This window comes from Lottia gigantea (genome assembly GCF_000327385.1).
Source record: "Lottia gigantea unplaced genomic scaffold LOTGIsca_75, whole genome shotgun sequence".
Taxonomy (NCBI): Eukaryota; Metazoa; Mollusca; class Gastropoda; family Lottiidae; genus Lottia; species Lottia gigantea.
Window position 1 is genome coordinate 185,012 of NW_008710508.1, and position 25,961 is coordinate 210,972.

Below are 25,961 nucleotides of genomic sequence, written 5' to 3' on the forward strand. Positions count from 1 at the left end.
GACCTTTGATGACCTTGACCTTTATTGGGTCAAAGGTCATTGACGTTGTCTATTAGTTTATGCTCTCATATTTGACCACTGACGTCTACTTTCGCTTTTATAGCTGTCCAAAAACATCCAAATTCGCAACTTTGGACTGCTCTAGCACGTGACCTAATTAACCTAGAGAGTAAATTTTTTCGGTTTCCTAATGTTCTTCTCATGCACTTTACATAGATATATAACAATCGTTTTTTTAAAGCAAAATTGAAATTCGTGATTTTTTCAAATTTGAGTTTTTTTTTTTACAATATTTGCGACTTTTTGAGCTTAGTGTATGTATATGTTATGATCTATTTGATGTAGAACCTTGATATTTGGAATATAATTAGACACTTTGAATATGAATTCACCTATAACAAAAAAAACTTGTGTGGGCGTGGCACATCCGGGTTGAATTACTAATTGTTTACATTTTGGGGCTGGGGCATAACTCACATAGGATGCGTTTGTTCAAAAAGAGACTTTGCACACAATTACCTCATCCTTTTGGCCAGTATGTATTAACAGCTCAGTTGTTTCAGCTTTATAGTTTCAAAAAAGGAACAGGTTTTAACATTTGGATATTTTCATTTTTCGATTTTGACCTTTGTTGACTTTTGTTGACCTATATCTTTTGACCTCTAGTATGTAGGAACTTGACATTTGGAACATAACGTAACATTTTTAATATTGATTAACTTATTAAAAAAAAATTTAGTTGGGCGTGGCACTTCCGGGTTTAATTACTCATTATTGACATTTTTGGCCAGGGGCATAACTCGCAAAGTATACATTTGTTCAAAATGGAACTTTGCATACAATTACCTCATATTGTGAGCCACTTTGTCTTAGAATTTCGGTTGTTTCCTCTTCTTAGTTCAAAAAGAGGAACAGGTTTTGGAAATTGAAAATTTTCAATTTTTGACCTTGACCTTTGTTGACCTTGACCTTTGTAGGATCAAACGTCATTGGCATTGGCTATCTATTTGTACTTTCATATTTGCTGTCCTATGTCAACTTCCGGTTTTATAGTCGTGTGCAATTAGAAATTTTGATGACGTATATCTCTTGATCTTGACCTTTTTAGACTTTCTCTTTTACAAGATCAAAGGTCATTGACTTTGGCTATCTGCTGATACTTTCATTTGTGAGGTCTGACGTCTACTTCCGGTATTAGAATCTTCTAAAAAATGAAAATTTCTCAACTTTAGACTGTTCTTGCGCTTGATCTAATTATCGTGGAAGGATGATTTTTTCGGGGTCTTTTGCAATTTGCTACATTTGCAAAGTCCCACTCTGTGCCACGAGTGGCTCTAGTTTTTATTACTTTAAGTGATAATAGATATGTACTAATATATTTGTTATGTTCTTTGACTTTGGCCAGTGCTTATATATGAATGTTCTATAACACCCACTTTTTTAAAACAGTTCTTTCATCATTATTGCACAGGACAAGAGAGTCGGTACCACCCATTGTATGATTATTCTTTTTGTTGTATAAATATTCTTCAATCGTCATAAGGACAACAGAATCAAATCAGATATTCATTCAGTGTCGAAAAAATATAAATTCCATTCAAATAACAAAAACAATTTGTTTGTCTGTTGAATATAACATAAAATAACAATTAAGATTAGGAAAAGATTCCACCAGAACCGATAAAGACAGAACTGTGTTTGAGATAACGTTTCGACCTGACGTGGACTTCTTTAGTTTGATAAAGTTTAAGGCTAAGGTAAAACCAAGTACATGTAATTTTAACGTCACAATGTCAAGCTTTGACTTTTTTGTCTTTAATCTTACATTATCGGTTTGTTCTCGACAAAGTTAAAGGCTAAGGTAAAACCAAGTACATGTAATCTTAACTTTGAGCACATCGTCACAATGTCAAGCTTTTACGAACTTGACAAGAAGCTCATAAAAACTTGACATTGTGAAGATTATTGTAAACATGAATTCAGTGTTTCTAAAATATTTGCGAATTATGAATCTTATTTTACATATCATAACATAACAATTTATTCATCTATTGAATATAACATAAAATAACAATTAAATAACAAGTAATAACAATGAATGAATATCACAAAATATTTCTGTAGAAATAGAATATCTGGTATCAGTGTGTAGTTATGATAGTTCCTCTATTGTTAAGTATTTATATTACCAAGGTCTCCAAACAATATTCATGTTATTATTGACGTCAATAGTTTGAATATGTTCAGTTGAAATATCAATAGGAACAGCTAGTGAAGAATTATATCTTCTGTACTCTGGTAAGTTAATATATTGGTAAGTAGTTGTTGGATATTGAACATAGTTTTTGTTATTTTGTGTTGGTTGAATATTTCTAGTTACATGTTGTACTAGATGATATTTTACTCTGTCTGATATTTCTGTTACACCATTTAAAAAACACATCATTTCTTGTACACATCTTGAGAATCCTGTTTTAAATATAGTTTGATTTTCTCTGGTATCTTTAACACCTGGTGAACATTTAGTCTTCTTGATAAATTCAACAGCAGATTCTAAAATTTCAACTTTCTCCATTTTATTTTCATCAAGATCTGTCTTTACATTTTGATCTTCAGTTAGCAAACTTTTAATCTGGTTTAAACATTCATTTATTCGATTTCGTCTTTTCTTTTCAGCTAACAATTTTCTTCCTTTTCTAAAACTACTGAAAGATTTAGAATCCATGTTAAATATAAATCAGGAAGATATATTCACGTGTAGTTTTTTAGTTTCTAATGATGAAATTGTGAGGTTCAGTTATTTTATATCATTCCTTAGAACAAGTGTCACAAACAATATCACGTGACAGTAATGAAGCATGCCTATACGATTGACCAATCAGTGAGGTGTATTGTGTATTGGCACGCGACTGGATTAGTCTCGAGACAGATGTTTAGATTAGTTTAATTGTCTGGCACAAAATGCGTCATTTAGTTTTTGTATGACACTTGGCGTTGTTACTGATATGACATGTCAATATGTTCACACATGATTTATTAAATTTCTTAGCGTATCAGATATATAGAATTAATGATATAGCATAACACTTGCTTCATTGCCGTTATATCTTTATTTTAATATTATATTATATATCTATATATATTAAAAAATCAAATATTTTTTATTTACACCCATTTGATGTACGTCGCCATGTATGTTCGTCTGTATATTAACAACATCGCGTATGCTGTAAAGAGTAGGTCGACTTCCGATTTCATTTTTGCTTGAGAATGTGGAATGAACAATTGGCGTCAACTGCGAATTTTGAGTCGCCAGTGTATTAAAGTCGACTAAATTGGCGATTTATTATCCAAAATGGTTAAAGATAGAAGTAAAATGTCACTTTCAAAAAGTCGAATAAAAAATTACAAAATGTTAAATTACGAAGTCCTTAACATTGCATATCGTGTACACACGCTAGTGCTAATTCCTATTTGTGCTACTTTTTTTACCGTTAGGACTATCACCTGGACTAATAACTGTTTGGTCCTCTAAAGGAAGAGGGTTTTTACATAATGTTTATTGTTATACCACACATGTACATTTCAATGCAGTTAAAAAAACATGTGAAATATAACTGTTAAGCCAAATAAGCAAACTCTGGAATACATCAGTATATATCCAATATTTTTCATATATATGAGCGAAAAGTATATATAAATGAAAGCATGAAAATATAATGAAGCAATTTTCATTTAGTAATTTGTAGTATCTATCCCGTTTTGAGGATAGGTTAGGGGAAATAACTCAATATATTATAATATTATATTTGCTTAACGCTAAACCATGAAGTTAATAATGTATCCTGTTAGAACATCTACCTTGTTCTGTCATATCAGCAACAACGCCGAGTGTCATACAAAAACTAAATAACGCATTTTGTGCCAGACAATTAAAATAATCTAAACATCTGTCTTGAGACTAATCTAGTCGCGTGCCGATACACAATACACCTCACTGATTGGTCAATCGTATAGGCATGCTTCATTACTGTCACGTGATATTGTTTGTGACACTTGTACTAAGGAATGATATAAAATAATTAAACCTCACAATTTCATCATTAGAAACTAAAAAACTTCACGTGAATATATCTACCTGATTTATATTTAACATGGATTCTAAATCTTTCAGTAGTTTTAGAAAGGGAAGAAAATTGTTAGCTGAAAAGAAAAGACGAAATCGAATAAATGAATGTTTAAACCAGATTAAAAGTTTGCTAACTGAAGATCAAAATGTAAAGACAGATCTTGGTGAAAATAAAATGGAGAAAGTTGAAATTTTAGAATCGTTGCATTTATCACCTATCAAATTAATGAGTTTCAGTTTATTTCTGGGTGACACACTGAACACATCACCTTTAAATACATGATGATTCACAGAATTTTTAGAAAGTTTGTCTATGGTTTCTTTGATAGCAGCCTTCACGTTTTGGGGACTGGATATTCGAGTCACTGATTCCCCAGTCGGTGACTCTGTGTCGTTTCCCGGAGTGGCCTTGGTATGATGGAACGAACGTAAATGATCGTAACTACCACACTCCCAACATTTCCGATGATTTTTAATAATCTTTCTGTCCTGTGGTGGAGGTTGTTTCTTTATAAGTTCAGTTAATGCTGCAACCTCTTTTCGTAAAGTTTCAACTTCTGATATTTGAGTTGCATTAACTTTTGTAGACTTTTCTTTTTGCATTTTTAACTTCCGTTCATTATGTTTTTGAGAAACACATGTCTTGAGTTCTTGAATCAGAAGCTGATCTGGAGTGTCACCTTCTAATAAAGTTTTCATATCTGCAGGAATTTGTTCTGAGGTAAATCCTGTCAAGACGGAACGCTGTAACATAGAATTAACCAATTTTCTATCATAGGCTATTGCACCTGTTTCATTAGATGCAAATATAATCTTTTGTCTCAAGTCTAAGCAACGTAACAAAGATTCCACCGGATCTTCACTCTCCTTCTGAGAGGCTGAACTCAGAATTTGGAAAAGTTCTGTAGCTGACTTTTCTGAATAATGTGAACGCAGTATTCCTCTTAACTCACTTAATGTCAACTTGTCTCTTCCTTCAAGGTAATTACGAAGGGTACAGCCAGCAGGAATAGCCCTTAGAACACCATCAACTATTTCTCGCTCGCTGTATCCCTTATTCACACCCGATTGGATTTGGCGAACAACACTCATAAAGGAAATACCTTTTTTGTCCTGAATTTGTCCTTGTATTTTAAATTCCTTTTTCCAAAGTTCAGAAGATTTAATTAGGCCTACTGAAGAATTTTTAGGTGAAACATCACTATCAGTATAAGTTACTTGAAAGCTACTATCTGATTTTGTTGACACAGGTGTAGATATAGATGCCGCTGTTCTCTTGTCTTCTTCCGTTGACTTAACCTCACTTTGATCAGTTTCATCCAACTTAGTCAATACCGACTTCACGCGTCGCACCATTTCTGCCTGATCATCACCAGCATCTTCGATGACACTAATAATAACTTTGACAGCTGATAGACGAGAAGTCAATTTACTAAGGTCTTCATCTTCTGCAAGTTTTAATTCAGTGATCACTGATCAAGTTGAAATATCAATCCTTGAAGGTGGAATATTTCTTCATCCATGGTTGTGCCCTTGAGTAGTTACCAATCTCAACTTCTGTATCCCGGACAAGCCCCCAATTGTTGACCCCGGTATTGTCAACAAACAAATTTATTTTATGGGATAAGAAGGTTTGGTTGGGCTCAGGTGGTACCTGTGGAAGAGAGAAATAACACAGTTAATTTCAATACAAGATCCTTTTTTTACACAGCATAAAATACGGAATCCATTTGACAATGTTTACATAACAAGATTATTGAATATGGAAGTTGGCAAATTGGCAAATTACAGACACCAGTGTGAATGACATAATACGTGACCATATTTGGACTTGGGCTCATTAATATTCATGAAAAGCAAGAGGATTTGCCGCCAAAATGGCTTATACATATTAATGAGGGAAATAACCTAAACGTATTACAAACATGTTCAATTCCATCAAGACAATACACTGACTAAGTTCTCAAATAATTAACACTGCCAACACTTATTCTTATTATAAACATAAACATGGATGACTAATGCACATTTTGATACATAATTAATATAAATAAAAGTTAAACTTTACCTGTGGAAGAGAGAAATAACACAGTTAATTTCAATACAAGATCCTTTTTTACACAGCATAAAATACGGAATGAATCTCCAAAGCAGAAGATTATTACCTCCCTGTACTTAACCATATGCTTCAGACCACAGCAGTATACAGAAAATTAAGTACCCCCTAACCTGTACCCGGTTACATGTGCAACAAGTATATTAACACACCCTTGTGTTATAAATCAACACAAGTTAGCATTTCAAAACAACACACAAGTGCAGAGTCGGCTTTGCAAATGTAGCAAATTGCAAAAGGCCCTGAAAAAATCAACCTTCGACGATAATTGCGTCACGTGCAAGAACAGTCTAAAGTTGAGGGAGGTAGACAGACCTCACAAATGAAAGTATCATAGCCAAGGTACATCATACAGGTCAAAAGATATAGATCAAGAGAAGTCAATAAAGTCAAAATCGAAAATTGAAAATATGGAAATTTTAAAACCCGTTCCTGTTTTGGAACTATAAAGCTGAAACAACTGATCTGTTAACACAAACTGGCCAAAAGGATGAGGTTATTGTGTGCAAAGTTCCTTTCCGAACAAATGTATTCTATGCGAGTTATGCCCGTTCCCCAAAATGTAAACAATTACTAATTCAACCCGGATGTGCCACGCCCATAGGTGTCATAGGTGAATTCATATTCAAATTGTTTAGTTGTGTTCCAAATTTCAAGGTTCTGCATCAAATATGTTATAAGATATACATATACACCAAGCTCAAAGAGACAGAAATATTGTAAAAAAACACTCAAATTTGAAAAAAATCACGAATTGCAATATACCTTTAAAAAACGAGATTATTTATTTTTTGTGTTCATTCATTTGATACCAAATCATCTAAATCGGATAAGCCTTTATCTCGGAATAGATTTGCACGCATTTCAGGAAAATCAAAATGGCGGCCAAAGTATCACTTCCGGAATGAATTTTATTCTAAAATCGGCTGTAGAATAACGATGGCTACCCATGATTTCATTTTTGTTGACATTTAATGTAACACCGGAAGTTATTCAACCGGAAGTTAAAGTCGATTTCCCGTTTAAACCGGAAATGATTCAAAAAATTTGACCGTACCGTTTTATTAACTTTAGCAATCTATCTTTGGTTAAAAAACTTCAAATTAATCCAACAAAAAATAAAAAAGTTGAATCAAATGCAAAATTTTGGAAAAAAAATGTCTGCGACAAATTTTCGAATTTTGAAATTTTTAAAGTGCTATTCTGTATGATTTTGTCAGTACATTCCAAAAATGCAAACCCAAAGGAAACCGACCCAAAAATACGACTTCTAGAGCCGATTATTTGCAAAAAAGTTCCAAAATTTATGTTTGTCGCCTATATCTAAGGTTCGTGAATGTTGAATGGTTGCTGCAACTACTGTAAACTAAGCTCAGGAAGGTGTGTAAAAATCGAAAAAAAAATTTACATTTCGATAACAAACTGGGACTTTGCGGAATATTACTTTATAAAAGCCATAATAACCAAGAAACAGTGCATGGTGTAGAAGTTACTGTTCATGAAGGGGTGTTCCAGATCACCAGTGTCCATGATAAGCAGCATATTCCTGAGAGAGGCAACCCATTTGAAGAACCACTACAAGAAGGTCAGTTCACGCTGTGGTCTTTAGAAGAAGCCAACCACATCTCACAGCCAAGTACTCCATACAGCAAGGTCAGAAAAATCGTTACTGAGAAATATTTGAAGTCCGCCAGCAAGCAGCAATCCCGTTACAATGAAGCAGTATCTAAGAGTAAGCAGTATGAAGTTGGTGATGTTGGAGTGCCCATTCATGAAGCAGATCGTATGACACAGACAAAGTTTTACCTTGCAAAGTTCGGAATACCAAGAAGAGTGGCATCACAACTTGTTATGAACTTTACTGTAGTTTTGGCATTCTAAAAGACACTTTCAGAGGTGAGAAGCTCACAGAAATTAGCAGCAGCAGTCTCCCAGACCTTGATAAAGCAGATCCAAGTGCATTAAAGCCAGTGACACTCATTCAAGCATCCGGGTTGTATAACAATTGGAAAACACAAACTGTATGTTCCTGCAAAGGCAGTTGTGTAATTAATCGTTGTCGGTGTAAACGTGCATGACATACGTGTCTTACTTCCACTGTTGGTGTGTGTCAAAACAGAGGGTGATGTGAACTATGTGTAATGTAATGTGCTAATATTGCTACTAAATGTAATTTTTTAAAAATATGAACTTACGCGATTTACATTTACATTGTGATGTTATATTGTGCTTATGAGCTATGTGCTTATATATTGTGATGTTAAGTTTTTATTTTATGCCAGAATTTAGTGATATTTATTATGTTTTATATATGAATAAACTGCCTTTTTAAATATAATTTGTTATTCATTTTTCAATATAATACAAAATGAAAATATTACAATATAAGACAAACAACAGTGGATATACCCTATATCACCATTGTCAACCACACAATTCTATTTCACGAGTGCATTGTAACTTGTTTAAAATGGTAATGGATTAATATAAGCTTCGGCTGGTATCTTAAATATATGTACCAGGTATGTATTATTTTCAATTTATGAATAAATACTGTTAAAAAAACATTGTCTACGATCCTTATGATAATATAGCGTCTGTTGTATCTTGTCTCAAATCTTTCAAGAATGGCATTGGACCTGAAAAGACAAGAAAATAAAAAAATGAATATTCCCCTAGTATTTAGACATTAGACATAAAAATTTGTACATGTTTATCATATTTAAGACGCACATTCAAATTAATGTATACGAATGTAGTGCTATTTATAGAAATCCTCATTCTCCCTCCCTCTGGGTGGCTCATTGCTTGCTCGCTAGCCTGAAGGGTTCAATACCGGCATAAGTCGAGTTAATATATTTAAATCTTGAAATAGCCTTCAAATTAATCAGAAGTAAACTAAACTTTCTCAAACCTTTCGATTTAGGTCCAATAACATCCATTTTAAGTTTCATCAAAATCGATTGAAAACTAAGAGAGTAATAGCATATTCAAGATTTTGGGGCAAGGGCAATAACTCTGCTTCTAACGGTCGAAAATAGCTCAAATTCGAACTTGATCTTCGTTTTATGAATATGTATACACATACCGAATTTCATTTGATTCCATCAAAAACTCGTTTACAAGCAAAACGCACGGACCGACGGACGGACAGGGTGCCGACAATATACGTCCATATAGAGAGATGTGGGCGTATAAAAAGTTATAACTTATAGAAGGTTGAATTTCGAGATTAAACATCGAAAGAGATAGCAAATGAACTGATGAAGTGGCCGATGTTGATGTTTTAAATTTAAAGCTAAAACCAAATCAAAAAAACAATAAACCTGAATCAGGATATTAAAAATCCACACCACGTGATAATGACTCGTAGTACATATTTTTGGTCGTGAAGCAATAGCTTTTAAAGCATTTTACTAATTTCACTCTACGAAACCTGGACTATTTGTTATGTAGTGTCAGTAAGTAGCATGCATATATGCACATTTTTAAAAATGAAATTTATTTGTTAGAAATAAAAACAGCTTGTCTGGCAAGGTAACATCTGCCCATTGGCAGCTGGCAGAAATGATGATACAATCTTAAGTGGCTAAAATATCATTTTAAAGATTTTCATAATGCATCTGATGACGACACGTGTATATTGTGTTGAAACGTTATGTGTCCAACCTTATATGTGTTATATATTCCATAATATTGTCCTCCTCGCTTCTATATGTCGTTCAAATCTTATAGTTTCTACATCACCTAGCATCAAACCCTTAGCTTTGACGTCTACAACGCGAAAGTTACTGGATCGATCAACTACAGACTGTGAGGCCAAATGGACTCAACATTCAACACGATAACCAGATAATATCCTTTATAACGACATTTGATTCTACAGCAATCTTAGCAATTTTCTCTTTTACGGTAGACTTGAACCTGATGCCATGGCTATATACAGTATATTACATAACATGCAGTGTATGTTTGTGTGTGGGTAAAAATACTAAAAAATATTTACACCCATCGTTTCAATGTATCTACTTCCGGTTGATTTGGCAGTAAATATATATCGGTCAATACGATTGGTCAGCTATAGTTACCTGTCGAGTAAAAACCAAAGTGAAAGTAAAAGCATGATTAATGACTATTTATTCAATTATTCAGAAAAAAGTAGTTATATTGGTGAATTCCATTCTTTAAAAATATATAAGTAATGAAAATAGCAACACGGTAATTTTACAGCATAATTTTCTTTACAAAATAGATAACATTCTGCCCTGAAACCAGCCAACCGGAAGTAGATAGGCCTACATTGAAACGATGGGTGTAAATATTTTTAGTACAGTGGTGTAACCTATTTTCGTGCATATAAGGATTCAACACCTAATTTCGTCAAAGTTAAATTTTTTTTTCATGTCTTAGATGTTTCCTCAGATATTCTACAAAATAATTAAAATTGGTTTGTTCCGATCCTTCACTTTGACCCATATTTCAAAGCAACCAACTCGGCAACGGCGGCAGAATGCGTCACCTATTTTCGTGTACAACGTTTGATCTATAAATAAGTCGAGAAAAACACGTTGTATGGATACCCGGTGGTATAATTAACTTCTCTTAGTATTTATCTTTAATATCAATTCTGTATAACTAGTGAAAATTCCTTCAAAGGACCACGATTTTGAAAAAAAATAGTGACTGACAAAATAAGATACGTAGCGTGATTTATTGCTAAAAGTCACTGAAACAACATAAGAATATGGCCCACTTTGTGTTCCATAGTAATTTTCTGCTGACACTGAATCCGCTAGTTGATCACGTGACTTTATTCGTTGGACTACATTCTAGCAGACGACACTTGGAATTCCGATTACCGCTTGGAAATTCGGCCGATAAAATATGGTGACGTTTGGTAATATCTGAAATCCGCCATTTTGTATTTATCAAAGTATGCATTAATACATTTTACCTTGCTTGAAACTACTGGATTCATTCTACTAGCTGATATTGTAGAGATAACACATGTTTATCGAAACAAGCAAATGCGGAGGTCACGCGAGGTCGCACATGTAAATTATTAATCCTTTCCGGAAATACACGAAAAATAGGTTAGCACGAAATTAGGTTACTTGACTGTATTTTTATTGAACATAAGTTAGATTAGTAATATCTGTTCTGCATATAGCACAAGAAATGAAGCTAAGAATTGCAGAACTTATTCTTGTGCTTGCTGTAAGCTGTAAGGATTCTTTACACATACCATGTACCGCCATTATATCACATATTTGTAACAACCACTGAACTGACTTGACTTAACCATGTTATGACCTTTGACCTTTAATTTGAATATGGTTGTCTCATCGCTAGCTTTAAGTAGATATGTTTCATGCCTATATTTTGAGTAACTTCAATTTAGACAAGAAAAAATTCTCATTTGTTTTTTGAACAAAGCTGATTTTCTCGTTCAGCTCCAGGTGGAATTTCTTGGGCTTTTAATATGTTGTTTGTGATGACTATCCTAAACCATTTTAAAAATTTCAGCTTTATAACATCTTTTTCCCTTTTTTGCTGTTATTTGTTCAAATTTTCCTGGACTATAGTGTGAGATTTCCCACGGTAAAAATACCATTTGTATATCAAATAAATAAAATAAACTTACTGGTTCCACCTGTCCCCATACTTGACAAACTTGTATTTTTATTAGTAACTTTCTTAGAGGGAATAACTATGTATCTAGAAAATGTACAATTAAATATAAAACAATATAAGGTTTGATTATTTTGCATAGAAAAGAACTATCAAATCTGTATTTTATTTTGAATGGTTTTCTCCAAATAAATAAAGTCTTCTTAGTTTAAACATGAAGAGAAATCCAAGACCTCTAAAATACATAAGCATCAATGGTTCATAATAGAAATCCTATCAACAATGTAGTTTCTATACATGCTAATTTTGTTTTTTGATAAAAACATTCATCATTCATAATGAATCTCATTAATACCGATACATTTCACATCTATGTTATGTTACTCTTAACATTCAAATTACAAAGGACAATAACTCACTTATTGTATAAGGGATCTCATTAATACATAATTTTATCAAAATTTTCCACATCGGATCTTATTGAAGTCAGAATCGGACTATGTCATGGGCACCAGAAAAAAACTGCTGATCGCAAAGTTTGCACAAAAAGCAAATGCATAGAGTAAAAGTGTTACGTCTACGGTGTTGACCAAATTGTGGGAAAAGTCCTGTCGGAAAAGGGCGACAAGACAACATCAGCGGCCAAATAATGTGTAGATTTAAGCAAGTTAAACTGATGTTAAATATAGACAACTTACTTGGTAATGATCTGTATATGATAACTTCTCCATAATTTAATTGATTCAACGCACTTATTGTATTCCTTCTTTAATTCTTCGTCGCCACAATCACATACTGTGGAGTAAATAAAAAAAAAACAATCACAGTCTATGACTGGCAGAGGATGTATATGTTTAAATCCATTTTATAGGAAATTAGAAGTTCGCCCATTATCATATCTGGTCTCGTTTGGACCGAATCCTCTTTGAGATAAGGGGTGGGTAACGTTATGTGGTATACCGGAAGTGTTCCATAACCTGTATATAGTAAAGGTGAATGAATATATAGAGTTTGTCATATTACCTAAGGTTTTGACTTGATAAGGTAGCGATTCTATGTCAAATATAAACTGGCGATGTTTTGGTAAAATATACTTTCTTATCTCCAGCAAATACTTTTGCTTATCTGCAAATAAACATTGTATACAGAATTATATTGAAGGAATCAACTCTTTTTTTTTTGTCTTTTTCGTTGATTAATAAAATATGGTCAAAAGACCACTAAACTTTCTATTTTATTTTTTGGAACTCTCATCTTTCAAAAAACCCATAAGTCCCTGTAGTCCAGTGGCAGAGCACCAAAGTATGTTTCGGAGTACGTGGCACCCTTGTTGAGGAAATTCTTTATGAACCAAATTCAAGATGGCCGCCATCCTCGATATTACGAATACAATTTTGTTTTTGCTTTTTGAGCACCAATAGACATTTTGATATAATATATGTTTTCAGTGTCAGGGAATTCATTTATGATGGTTTTTAATCCCTATGGACAGGTTAATATCGTGAAAATTAAATTAAAATAAAATATTCAATACTCAGTAAGAATCGTCAGAAGTAACTTACAGTGTAATGCATAACATTTATCCAAAAAACGTTTTCACAAATTCTAGTGTTTGTTATTATTGGTGTCCAAAAGAAATGTTAGTGATCAGGGTTGGACTTTCGACCACAAACCGATTTAAACAAGGTTTTAAGAGGTTAAAACTAGTTTTAAACCAATCAAAACTAAAGTATTCCTTGGTCTTGGGTGGTGTACACTATATTTTAACATTGGATTCTATCAAAGTGCTCATAACATTTGTTTTATTTGGTTGTTTGCTTCTCTTAAACTATTAGTAAGTACAATTGTGAAGCAAATTTTAATGAAGTTTTTGTCAAAAGTGACTATGCAATGCTTTTATAAGTTTCACTAGCATACAGGACTTCCCTAAACAGCGCTTCTCTCACACACAGAATATTCTGCCAATTCTAAGTTATACATGCTTTATTCAAAACTATAGATTTCTGTAGATGTGAGAGCACTTGAGCATAAACATCTGTCTAACTCCAACGTGGTTTTCCATGGTTAACTTTACCTATCAACCACAAGAAAGTGTACTAAGAATTGTTTGCCTACTTGGTTTAGATACTTGCTGTAGATGAAAACCTCTCTCAATTTATGCAGAAAATCAATTTTGACTTTTTGCCTACCAGGACTAGTAGTAGGGGGTCTTACTTGATTAATAATAGATTATTGGACTGGTACTAGGAAATGTCGCTGGATTTGTATGGGGAGGTGATGATATTCGTGGTAGATGTTGTAGGACTGGTAGAGGACTGTCTAACTTGAGTACGACTGGTAGTAGGGGATGTTGTTGGACTTGTAAATGGAGATGTTTAGGACTGGTGGTAAGGGAAGTTGTAGAACTGGTAGAAGGCGAGGTTGTTGGACTAGTAGAAGAATATGTAGTAAGACTGGAATTTGAAGATGGTGTTGAACTGGTGGCAAGAGATGTTGGTCTATTAGTAGCGGACGTTGTTGGTCTGTACTAATATTTCTTTTTAGACCAATAATGACCAAAGTTACCAAAACCAGAATTTGTCCAACATTTAATTGGATAAAAATTACAATGTGTACAATTATACGGGATTTCTGACGATTCTTAGTGAGTATTGCATGTTTTATTTAATTTTCGCGATAATAACCTGCCCACAGGCAATAAAAACCATCATAAATGAATTTCTTGACCCTTGAAACGGCATATTTTGACACCAAAATTATGTCTTTTGATGCCCTAGAAGCAATTTACGACAGAAATAGTATTTGGAATATTGAGGATGGCATTATTTTGATCTTAGTCGATACAAAATTTCTATCTGGAGCAGAAATATATAATATACGCCCACTGGCAGCTTGAATTTTGAATAAAAATATTTGGCAGTACAGTAACAATCACCAGTATGAAATATTCAACCTTCTGTCATATACTTCTTTTGAACTTTTTCTGACTATACTGAATAATAAAACTAAGTTTTGTAAAATTTTGGCAAGAATCGTACCTTTTAGTTTTAGTGTTTAAGAGCTAAAATTTAAAAGCGTTTTAAAGAACGATGTCAATAACTCCATTTAAACATTTTTTAATGTTTGTGATTTTCGATAGGATTCATCGATGGCTTAAAGCCAAAAATTGAACGAGTTTCCAAGAACGAGGGTAATAACTCATATTAATATTTTTCGATTCTTCTGATTTTCAATATGTTTCATCCTTGGGTGATAACAAACACTCATCAAGTTTCGTCAAAATCTGTCAAGAATTGTGCCTTCCAGAGATTTAACGAAGTAAAAATTGAACGCGTTTTCAAGTACAAGGGCAATGACTCATATTAAATATTTTTCTTTTGGGTGATACTAGGGTTGGGCCAATCGTAATCGATCACAAAAGCATTGCTTTTCTTAAGGCAAAATGAACCAATCTTTCAGATTTTGGCCAAATACAGACTCACACGAAGTTTCGTCAAAATCCGTCAAGAATTGTGTCTCGTAGAGTGTTTACGAGCAATTATGGACGGACCAACGGACATGGGTGATGGCAATATACGCTCGACATTTCATGTGGGCGTATAAAATCCAATAAAATACACGTGTGTACTCCAAAACATACTTCCATCAAAATCTGGTATTTGGCCACCAGACTTCTGGAAAAGCTTTACAGTGAACATATCAGAATTGTAAGGGATAGACATGACCAAAAACTAATTATTTTGGAAACTGCAAATTCAAAATTGTATGAAAGTCATGGATATAGGTTATATCACTAAAAAAATTATAATTCAATGCAACACTTTCTTGACTGACAAGGATTTTAAATATCACGGATCCAGCTACTACCATGCCATCAACATTAGTGCTTAGATTATGACTACCTGCACTATGTTTAATTCCAAGAACAGCATCCAGTATCTGAAATATTGCACTCTGGGCTCCACTTCCTCCCATAACCTAGAAATAGTTATTCATAATGTTACTACTTAAATGTCTCAATCATAGCCATTGATGACCGATATTGATGTCATGGACTCACATCATTGATATTGACTTATGTCACCCTGACATCTGCACAATATCTGATCGCACAATGACACGCCCTTCGCTGAATGGCCCATACTTTGGTGTTACATAAAGTCTTCGTGAACTAGCTGAAGGAGTGTGCCATGTGATAGAGAGAGTTTTAAAAAATTGGCAAGATTATAATTTCGTATTAAGGTGGGTTTGTAAATACGTAATACGCTAGCATACGCTCAATGTCGGCGTGCGACGTCAGCTCATGGGCTTATATTTTATCAACGTCAGCGAGTACAAACAACTAAATATTTTGGTCTCTTACTAACCTTCAACGGTTTATTATTTTCAATGCCTTCATATATTAGCCCGTCAGGCATAGGACTGGATTCTCCTCCCCATCTTAAATAAATCATTGGCATCATTTGAATGTGTACATGTACACAATATGTATATAGTGTATCGAGTTGCCACCAGATGTTTATTATTACAGGTGCTTCAAACACTTTTTCTTATCATAATAAATATAACTTATGTGATCAGTTCCTTCCATGGAACTGTTAAATGCAATCAAATATTTTCATTAGTTACCTCAATTGAACTAGGGAGAGTGGTCAGTCAGGTCACTTTTTATTTTTGTTTTTGTCGTGTTTGTTGTGAATGTTGAGCAGAAAATACGGATGTGGCGCCAGGCAGGGTATGCAATGATTGATATACTTCTTCATGTGAAAAGTTCTTTAGCTGCTGCTGCTACCAATGTTTCGTCAATATGTTTTTTCGATTTTAATGCCGCTGTCCTGGCAAAATTTTCCTCATTGCACCCTGCATGGCTTTGCCCGTCTTCATTAGCGCACATGGTGCAGAAGAGTAGGACGTAAAACTCTATTCATTTCATTTCATTTCGATTTGCGGATCGGATCGTTAGTACTTGATTTATTTATTTGTATATGTAATGTGACCTAGATTTTCGTACATTTTCTATTTCATGTAATTTTGTTCTTGATTAGAGTAAATCATACAAACCCAGTTAAAAATGGTCGGAGCACATTATAAAACTCAACTGCACTTAACTGTTCTGTAAAAAAGTAGATAACATTTATCTGGTATAACATAACCCTTATCTGGTATAACATAACATTTACCTGGTACATAGCATGACAATAATTTCATCGAACATTAATAATCATATTAAGTCGCAATTCGGTAATTGTAATGATGCTAATAAACCATTCAAAAAATTGATTCTCAAAGTCATTTAAAAAAAAAAATACTTGAACAATGTTCAATAATTGTACAATCTCGTTACTCACAACTCAAAATCATTATTAGAAATATCTTCACCTTCCAAGAGTCCAAGATATCTTCAATATACATAAAAAAAAATTAAGCAGAAATAGTGATTGACACAAAGAGATTAAAAACACATAATATAATACACACCATGTATTCTAGATAAAAGTGATTTTAATTCTAGCATACAATCAGATATAATCTGAAGGTTTTCCACAATTAAACCAATCTCTCTGTTTTCAACATTATGCAATATGTCTAATATTGGCTGAAATAAAAAAAAAAGCTGTGTAAACATAATCATGACCTATCGATAAAACATTCTACTACCGATACCGACGTAATTAGTTAGATTGAGATCTGATATATTTCTTTTGCATACAAAATTGACATTGTCTTATCCGGTAGCTTGATTGACAAGTTAAGTCAAATAGTTGATTCCTATTGACGATTTTAATTCCTCTCCAGATACCTTGATAATGGCTACTGGCCTGAGATTGAATCGTTGCCATTTTCTGGGGCAAAATATCGTATCGTTCAAATTAGATATTTTATTCCGCTTAGTAATGTTTTCCTGTGGATGACAGTGAACAAACCGAGATACTTGTACATGGATAGGAATTATTAATGTGGTTGTCCTTTTCAATGAACGCTGCTGTTGAACAAACACAAAGATTCCGTTACACACGCACCTTTAGGCATTTGATAAAAGCTATTTCTATTCCATTGTTAACACGTACAAACCACTCATAGTGTTCCCCTCCGGGTAATTTACCAATAGTCGTTATGTTGCTATTCAGAAAAAAAACACATTAATTAACAAATAATGTTTATCCCCTACTTAAAAGAAAACAAAACTGAAATACACAACCAATACTGCACCTTTTGGATGTTGCCATTATCACTACTGACTACTAACCAGAAGTTTTCAACATTGAAGAATAGCTGCAACCTCAAAGGAGGCAACAGCAGCTATCCTGGGTATGATGATATCATTTGGGAAACATTCATAATACACAGTCATACAAAGTGTGTGCAAACGAGTTTAAACGGTTTATTTGGCATTCATACAATTTCCTAATCATTGCGAAATAGTGCGAGGAGAACTAAACATAATAGAACCAACTGTTTCCATCTCCACAAATGCCTCAATATTAATGACAATCACTCAAGCTCTGTTTAAAGTTTAAAGCAATTTCAGGAAATTCGCTTTCGCACCCAGAACGACTTTTACAAACGACACAGTCAGCCAAAATACTTGGGTTCCGAGGCAGACTCAAATAAAAATCAGTACTCTAACATGTCAGTTGAAAAACTGTCAAATGACATTTACGCAATCCCTCCCCTCCTGTTACAGAAAAAGAAAACTTACTCTAAACTGAGAGGTCTGGAATAAAAAAAAATATAATATTGTACTCATGGTTACATAATAGTTTATCATTGTCAGGATGAAAATAGTGCTGGCACGACATATCGGTGAATCGAATTATCGTCATACGACATACCACGATACCTGTATCGAATTTTAATAACTTGACATTAACCCCTCATATTAACTACATTACCAAATATCACAGTTATAAAGTTATAAACTAACATATATTGAAACTTTAAGGTTAAGATAGCTTGCCAGGCAAGGTAATATACGCCCATTGGCAGCTTTGATTTTGAATTAAAATATTTAGCAGTACAGTAACAATCACCAGTATGAAATATTCAACCTTCAGTCATACACTTCTTTTGAACTCTTTAGGGCGATACTGAATAATATTGAGTATGAGTTATTGTCCTTGTTCATGAAAACGTGTTCAATTTTTAGCTCGTGAAAACTCTAGAAGGCAAATATTAAATCTTCAGCGCGGGGATGAATAATAAAACCAAGTTTTGTCAAAATCAAACAAGAATCATGCGTTTTAGTGTTTAAGAGCTAAATTTGAAAGCGTTTTAAAGAACAAGGGCAATACCTCGTACTAAATATTTTTCAATTCTTCTGATTTTCAATAGGGTTCATCGTTGGGTGATTACGAACATTCACACCAAGTTTCATCAAAATCCGTCAACAATTGTGCCTTCTAGAGCTAAAAATTGAAAACGTTTTCGATAGCAAGGGCAAAAACTCATACTAATTATTTTTCGATTTTTCTGATTTTCCATAGGATTCATCCTTGGGTGATAACAAACACTCATCCCAAGTCATCGTCAAAATTCGTCAAGAATTGTCCCTTCTAGAGTGTTTACAAGCTAAAAATTGAACGTGTTTTCAAGAACAAGGGCAATAACTCATACTAAATATTTTCGATTCTTCTGATTTTCAATAGGGTTCATCCTTGGGTGATTACGAACACTCATACCAAGTTTTATCAAAATCCGTCAAGAATTGTGTCTTGTAGAGTGTTTACGAACAATTGTGGACGGACGGACCGACCGACGACCGACGAACGGACGGACGGATGGACGGACATGGGTGACGGAAATATACGCCCCCCATTTCATGTGGGCGTATAAAAATGTTAATTCTTGTCCCATAACGCGATAGAAATCGTCTTATGACCCAAGTTTCACATATCGTGACATTATTGGCGATACCCAGAAAACTAATATATACATATACATATATATATCAAAATATTCTCACGTTCTTAATTTTATTTCTGCTAATTTTAGAGATGTATTTATATTTCGTTGTTAACGGTTAACATAATTCATACATACTCTCACGGGAAAATAATGAACAGAAAGATTGGTTCAGTGTCATCCATTCCAGATATTTAAAGTATTATAAACAAACTTTTGTTTCAAATTTCGTATTAAGAAAAAAGATTATGCTTACCTGCTTTGGTCAATTAATTTGTAATTTGCTAAATAAAGTGTTGGATAGGAAATAATGGGATAAATTCCCAACCTTTTAGAAACATTATACCATGGTACAGCTAGACATTTGGGTATTAGCTACAATTGAGACAATTAGATATTATTTACACAAGAAACCAAAACAAAATAATTTTCTATCAATTTCAACAAGGTTTTCTTTTCTAAAGTTCAATACTAATGAATCTGTGTAAAACAGATCATTAGCCGACATGCCACAAGTGCAACTTACTTCAGGTATGACCGCACCTCGGTCCTGCCAAATATATCCAGCTCCAATAAAGGATAGTTGTATATGAGCTAATCTTAATTCTCTGTGGGATGTAAGCCTGTTAGCGTCTAGTTCAGGCATCTGAAATGTATCATAACAGTTATCTTGAAATTTTAATGTATAATGAAATTCAAATTCAAATTCAAACAATTACTGTTGCTTTTTAATAGTTCTTTTCATTTACCAATTGACATAAAGTATGTATTGGTTAAAGCCATCAAGCTATATATGAAATTGTATATTGAGAAAAGTAAATACTCGACAATAATCTACACTCCACATGAGTCCAAGTCTAAAGACTTGTTTTTAAAACAAATAGGTCGATAACTATTGGGTGGATTAAGATTGTCCACGAGGTTATTCATAGTGGAACAAATCAAATGAAACAAATGTGTTTATAATCCCCCCCATTGGAGTGTTAACATATATTTGGTATACTTGTTTGAACCACAGCAGCGTAAAAAGAATCTGGTTTAAGGGATATAACTTACTACAAACTACAATGTAACAAAATGCTCACAGATTAAGATGAAATTCTATAAAACAGAATAATAAGAACATACGTGGCTTCTACTACATTACCTGCAATACCCTTTCTCTCACCAGTCCAGCATCAATTAACTCGGGAAGGGAATTTGATAACTGGTTCCATATATCAAAGTATTCTGGTAACGTTTCCTGAAAAAGAAAACTATAACAAAACAACCCAAGATTGAGAGGGTATCCATGAATTTACTTTTGCGTTCTGCAGTTTGCAATATTGAAAAACTCTGTCTGAATCTAAAGAATTCTATAAGGACCCCCAGATAGTTTGTTCAAAATTGTTTTAGGAAACAAAATTAATCTTCCACCCCTGTGTATGATTTCGATTGGACGCGCTAAGAAAGAAAAAAAAACATCATGAAGTGCATAAATAAACATCAATGGTTACTCACCAAAGGATTTTCTAAGAGAAATCCAGTTTTGAAAGAAATATCGTAATCCTCTAACTTTATATCATTGGCTTTGAGAGAGAGCATTTTTCTTCCTGGTGCTTTCACTCTGTTTCCAGTAAATCTAAAAATTTACAAAGGCATTCACCTCCGTGTGACTTTACGTTTCGATAAATCCGTACCAAAGATAGCTTACGCAGACGATTTCCAACAAATAGTCCCCTCTTAACGGCTCACTGCCTTCTACGAATACACCTTGTCAAGATATCCAAAATTTATACTTAAAGAGGATAATATATATAATGGTCTTAAAGCAGAGTTGTAGGTTATGGTTCATATTTTTGAAATTTGACTTATGTTTTTTCTTTTATGTTCCAAAATGACACACACCAATCATACTTTCTGGAATACAATGAACTATTGTGGTCAGATGTGAAATCGGAACGGTGCGATAGAAGCGATATTAACGTCTTATATACACACTTGAAGATATACACTTCTGAATCCTTGAAATATTATCACATGAACTTTTCAACTTTAAGGTGAAGGGTTTTTTTTTGTTACTTTAAATAGGTTATCTTTCAAGTATAAATGTACTGCTTATGCCTTATCCTTGTTATAAAATTCGTTTTTTATGGCCTTTGTAACAAGATGTATCGAATGGTTTGAACTTTCATACCTTGGTGTCACATCAGTGAGCTTTTAACCATTACAAATTTGTTTATTGTTTTAGAATATTTTACATACACATTTAAAAAACACCTCCATTTAAAGCTGTCAATTGGCAAAATATCAAACCGTTGGAATTTTTTTCAATCTTAATTAGAACTCAAATTACAAAATAATACTTGTGAAATATTTAAGTGATTCTACGGGAGAGTATCTCTTATAAAGCTTAATAATAAGACAATGTAAATTGGAGAATACACGTTCTTTAAACAAAATTTGGAAACCCTTTATTTTAAAGACTGACAGTGGCTCATCTAGGCCTATCTAGGAATTTAACATAATATGCTCTTTTGTATTCTGAGACCAATTTAATGAATCTAATGTAATGAACGTTAATGGAAGATTTTTTACTTCAGTCTGTATACTGTATAAATACCAGTCAGCATGTCGACAAAATTTGACGAGAGAAGTCGTCGACAAATGTCATATATGATTGAATTCCTATCAAGGGTGACAAGGTCTGATTATCTATGACTGTTGTTTTAGTCAATTAAATAATTGAGAGGTTTATCGTTATCGTATAAATTAGTTCTATTATATAATTGATTTATTTTATCAGATACCCGAGAGTTTTAAATTCTTGTGCAAAAATTGTAAGCTTAACAGCACCGGATTTGAAAGCTAACAGACTAGAAGTTTCAAAAGGTTCGGTATCCATCGGATAAGGTCTCGTTGCCAGGCTTGGAGCTGTTGCAACCTTTCTCCTGATGAATAAACTAATCAGAGCTTGTGCCCAAGTGTATGAAGGAGATGGTTAACAAAAATAAGTGGGATCTAATCTGGCTGAGGCTAAGATTTTAACTTGGTGGGTCAACTTGCAGAATGGCCTATAAAATAAAGTAATTAAATGTTATAAACATTTATTATATTGAAAATTAAAAGTACACTAAATCTGAGCCTTCACTATAACAGGGAGTACAATCCCAGAATGGCTATTGACATGGAGATCAAACTAGCATATGACAATAAACAAAGATTTTTTAGATATTTGATGAAATACAACAAGTTATCCTATAAATATCTGACAATGTTATAAACAAAACAGTACCATGGATTTTCTATCAAGGTTAATGCACTATTAATGTGGGCTCAATATTTATAATAGGATATAAACAACATTAATGCAAAATTGTACATCCTTGGAGTAAAATACTTGTTGCACATTGATACAGGAAAGTAGGTCATGACTGACAGCTCTGACCTAGTTTACTACAGTCTGAACAATTGCAACATAAAAGTCTAAATATGCTTTTCCATAACAAACATGGGACAATAAGACAAATCTTACACTTAAACAATTATGCTTTACAAGGTATCTGCTAAAGAATAGACAATGACATAATATATGAGAAAAATAAGCACATGTTGATGCAGTGAGCATGGGGGATTCCCCTAAAAACATTTGGTCTATGAAGGAAATGTGGTAGCCGAATGAAAAAGTCAAATGCACATATTTCAGGTAATGACATGCAATATAATCAGAGATAGGATTTGGTCTTATAATGATATAACAATATCTTACCTATAAAATAAAGTAATAAACTGTTATAAACATTTATTATATTGAAAATTAAAAGTACACTAAATATAAGCCTTCACTATAACAGGGAGTACAATCCCAGAATGGTGATGGTGTAAAACTGAGACACAGACTTTAATAAATGTAATAATAAGACATGAAGTTATAGTATGATATACTGATGAATTTTGTAAAACTTGCATATTTTTACTTAACTAGTAGACACCTCAATTTGCGTATATACCTATGATTATATGCAGATAGCTACACACCCAGGAGAAAGATGATTGACGAGGAAAAGAAAACATCGCCTGAGTAGGTTTCCTATTCCGTTGAGATTTTCGAAGGGATTCAGGAGGCAAATTCGAAAACAAATCGTCTGATGTGAGATTATCACTAGGAATATTATCCGAAACATTAATATTATTCTCAGTTTCTAAATTTTCACTGTGAGATATTGATTTATCACATTGAGGAGATTTAACACAAATAACACTTGGATCCTCCGAATTTTGATTATTTTCACTATCACTATCAAGTTTAATATTATCAACAGAATATTCCACAAAGGACACAAATTCAGAAGCATAGGGAGATAACTCAGTATTGGTTACACATTGATCACTAGAAACATCATCGACTATGTTATCAACATGTGTATCAACCACATATGATATTACTATCATAATCACTATCCTCTGCTGTGTTGTCAGAATTATTCACATTGGTTTCACGATTACGATTCTTTTTCCGAGAACGAGTGGTAACTTTATCAATCGGAGAAATTGATATGTTAAAGATAATACTTTAAATTCGATTCTCTCATTGACTTTGAGCCAATGTAGATATATAAGAACTGGTGATATTTGGGTTTGTAGCTTTGTTCTGGATACAATACGAGCACCTCTATTTTGGACTTTTTATACGCCCACATGAAATGGGGGGCGTATATTGTCGTCACCCATGTCCGTCGGTCCGTCCGTCCACAATTGCTCGTAAACACTCTACAGGGCACAATTCTTGACGGATTTTAACGAAACTTAGTATGTGTGTTCGCAATCACCCAAGGATAAACCCTATTGAAAATCAGCGAAATCGAAAAATATTTAGCATGAATTATTGCCCGTGTTAATTTTTAGCTCGTAAACACTCTAGAAGGCACAATTCTTGACAGATTTTGACGAAACTTGGTATGAGTGTTTGTAATCACCCAAGGATAAACCCTATTGAAAATCAGCGAAATCGAAAAATATTTAGTATGAATTATTGCCCTTGTTCTTGCAAACGCGTTCAATTTTTAGCTCGTAAACACTCTAGAAGGCACAATTCTTGACAGATTTTGACGGAACTTGGTATGAGTGTTCATTATCACCCAAGGATAGACCCTATTGAAAATCAGCGAAATCGAAAAATATTAAGTATGAATTATTGCCCTTGTTCTTGAAAACCAAGGATAAACCCTATTGAAAATCAGCGAAATCGAAAAATATTTAGTATGAATTATTGCCCTTGTTCTTGAAAACGCGTTCAATTTTTAGCTCGTAAACACTCTAGGAGGCACAATTCTTGACAGACTCTACAAGTCACAATTTTTTTGTTCATAATCACAATTTACAATAGATGTCATTATTTTCCTGAGAAACTATTTTGGTTAACATATAAGAAAATTTAATTTAATCATTTAACATGTCCCTAACCAGCCACCATACATGTACAGCATCATAAGATACTATAAATAGACCTAATATAATCTGCAAATACACAATTCATGACAGACCCAAGGATAAATCTGATCAAAAATCTTGTAAAACACGTAATTTTTATTCTACAAAGCAGAAGTCTAAAACAAATTTGACAACTTGATGAAATTGATCACAATCAAAACTAAACCTTTTGAAATATAAAATACAAGTTATTGCCGTTATTCTTACAAATGTTTTTGATTTTAACTTGTGATGGCACAGTTTGTGATGGATTTGGGTATAAGTTGAATATTTCCTGGTGTCTATGTTTGCTATTTTCTAACAAAATATTCAATTTCAAACAAAGCTATCAATGGGCGTATATTACCTTGCCTGGCAAGCTATCTTTGGAGTTTGTAGACCTGTTTGTTGGGAATACCAGCAAGGACACTATTACAGTAGTCGGTTCTAGATAGTACAAGGCAACGGACTAAGGTTGAAGCAGCATCTTCAGTAATCAGATGGCGTATGGCACCAATCTTTCTGAGATGAAAATTCGAAGTGTTAAGATAAAATTTACATGGGTTTCCATTGACAGATTGGAATCAAAATACACCAAGATTCTTTAAAGTAGTGGAGAAAGTAATTATTGACTGATCAATTATTAGAGAAGAAATTGCACATTTGGTAAGTTTGCAAGCTGGAGCAATGAGCATTGCCTCTGTTTTGCCAGAGATCAGTTTTAACATATTGTTG

At 33.4% G+C, this 25,961-nt stretch overlaps 3 protein-coding genes across 3 annotated transcripts; all 3 read right to left on the minus strand.

Annotated features, from left to right (window-relative positions):
- Positions 1–2,185: 2,185 nt before the first annotated feature.
- LOTGIDRAFT_168397 (hypothetical protein) lies at positions 2,186–2,725 on the minus strand (the record flags this gene model as incomplete). Its single annotated transcript, XM_009066287.1, has 1 exon — positions 2,186–2,725. The coding sequence occupies one exon, from the start codon at positions 2,723–2,725 to the stop codon at positions 2,186–2,188; it is 540 nt and encodes a 179-aa protein (XP_009064535.1).
- Positions 2,726–8,825: 6,100 nt separating this feature from the next.
- On the minus strand, positions 8,826–21,362 carry LOTGIDRAFT_168398 (hypothetical protein; the record flags this gene model as incomplete). Its single annotated transcript, XM_009066288.1, has 13 exons — positions 8,826–8,884; positions 11,890–11,963; positions 12,575–12,671; positions 12,900–13,001; positions 15,779–15,854; positions 16,244–16,316; positions 16,938–16,989; positions 17,355–17,472; positions 17,897–17,996; positions 20,035–20,153; positions 20,305–20,424; positions 20,926–21,021; positions 21,279–21,362. 13 exons carry the CDS (start codon positions 21,360–21,362, stop codon positions 8,826–8,828), a joined length of 1,170 nt encoding a protein of 389 aa, XP_009064536.1.
- A 1,439-nt stretch (positions 21,363–22,801) lies between these two features.
- Positions 22,802–24,209, minus strand: LOTGIDRAFT_168399 (hypothetical protein; the record flags this gene model as incomplete). The annotated part of the gene is made up of 2 exons (XM_009066289.1): positions 22,802–22,831; positions 23,796–24,209. The coding sequence occupies 2 exons, from the start codon at positions 24,207–24,209 to the stop codon at positions 22,802–22,804; spliced, it is 444 nt and encodes a 147-aa protein (XP_009064537.1).
- Between the last annotated feature and the right edge of the window lie 1,752 nt (positions 24,210–25,961).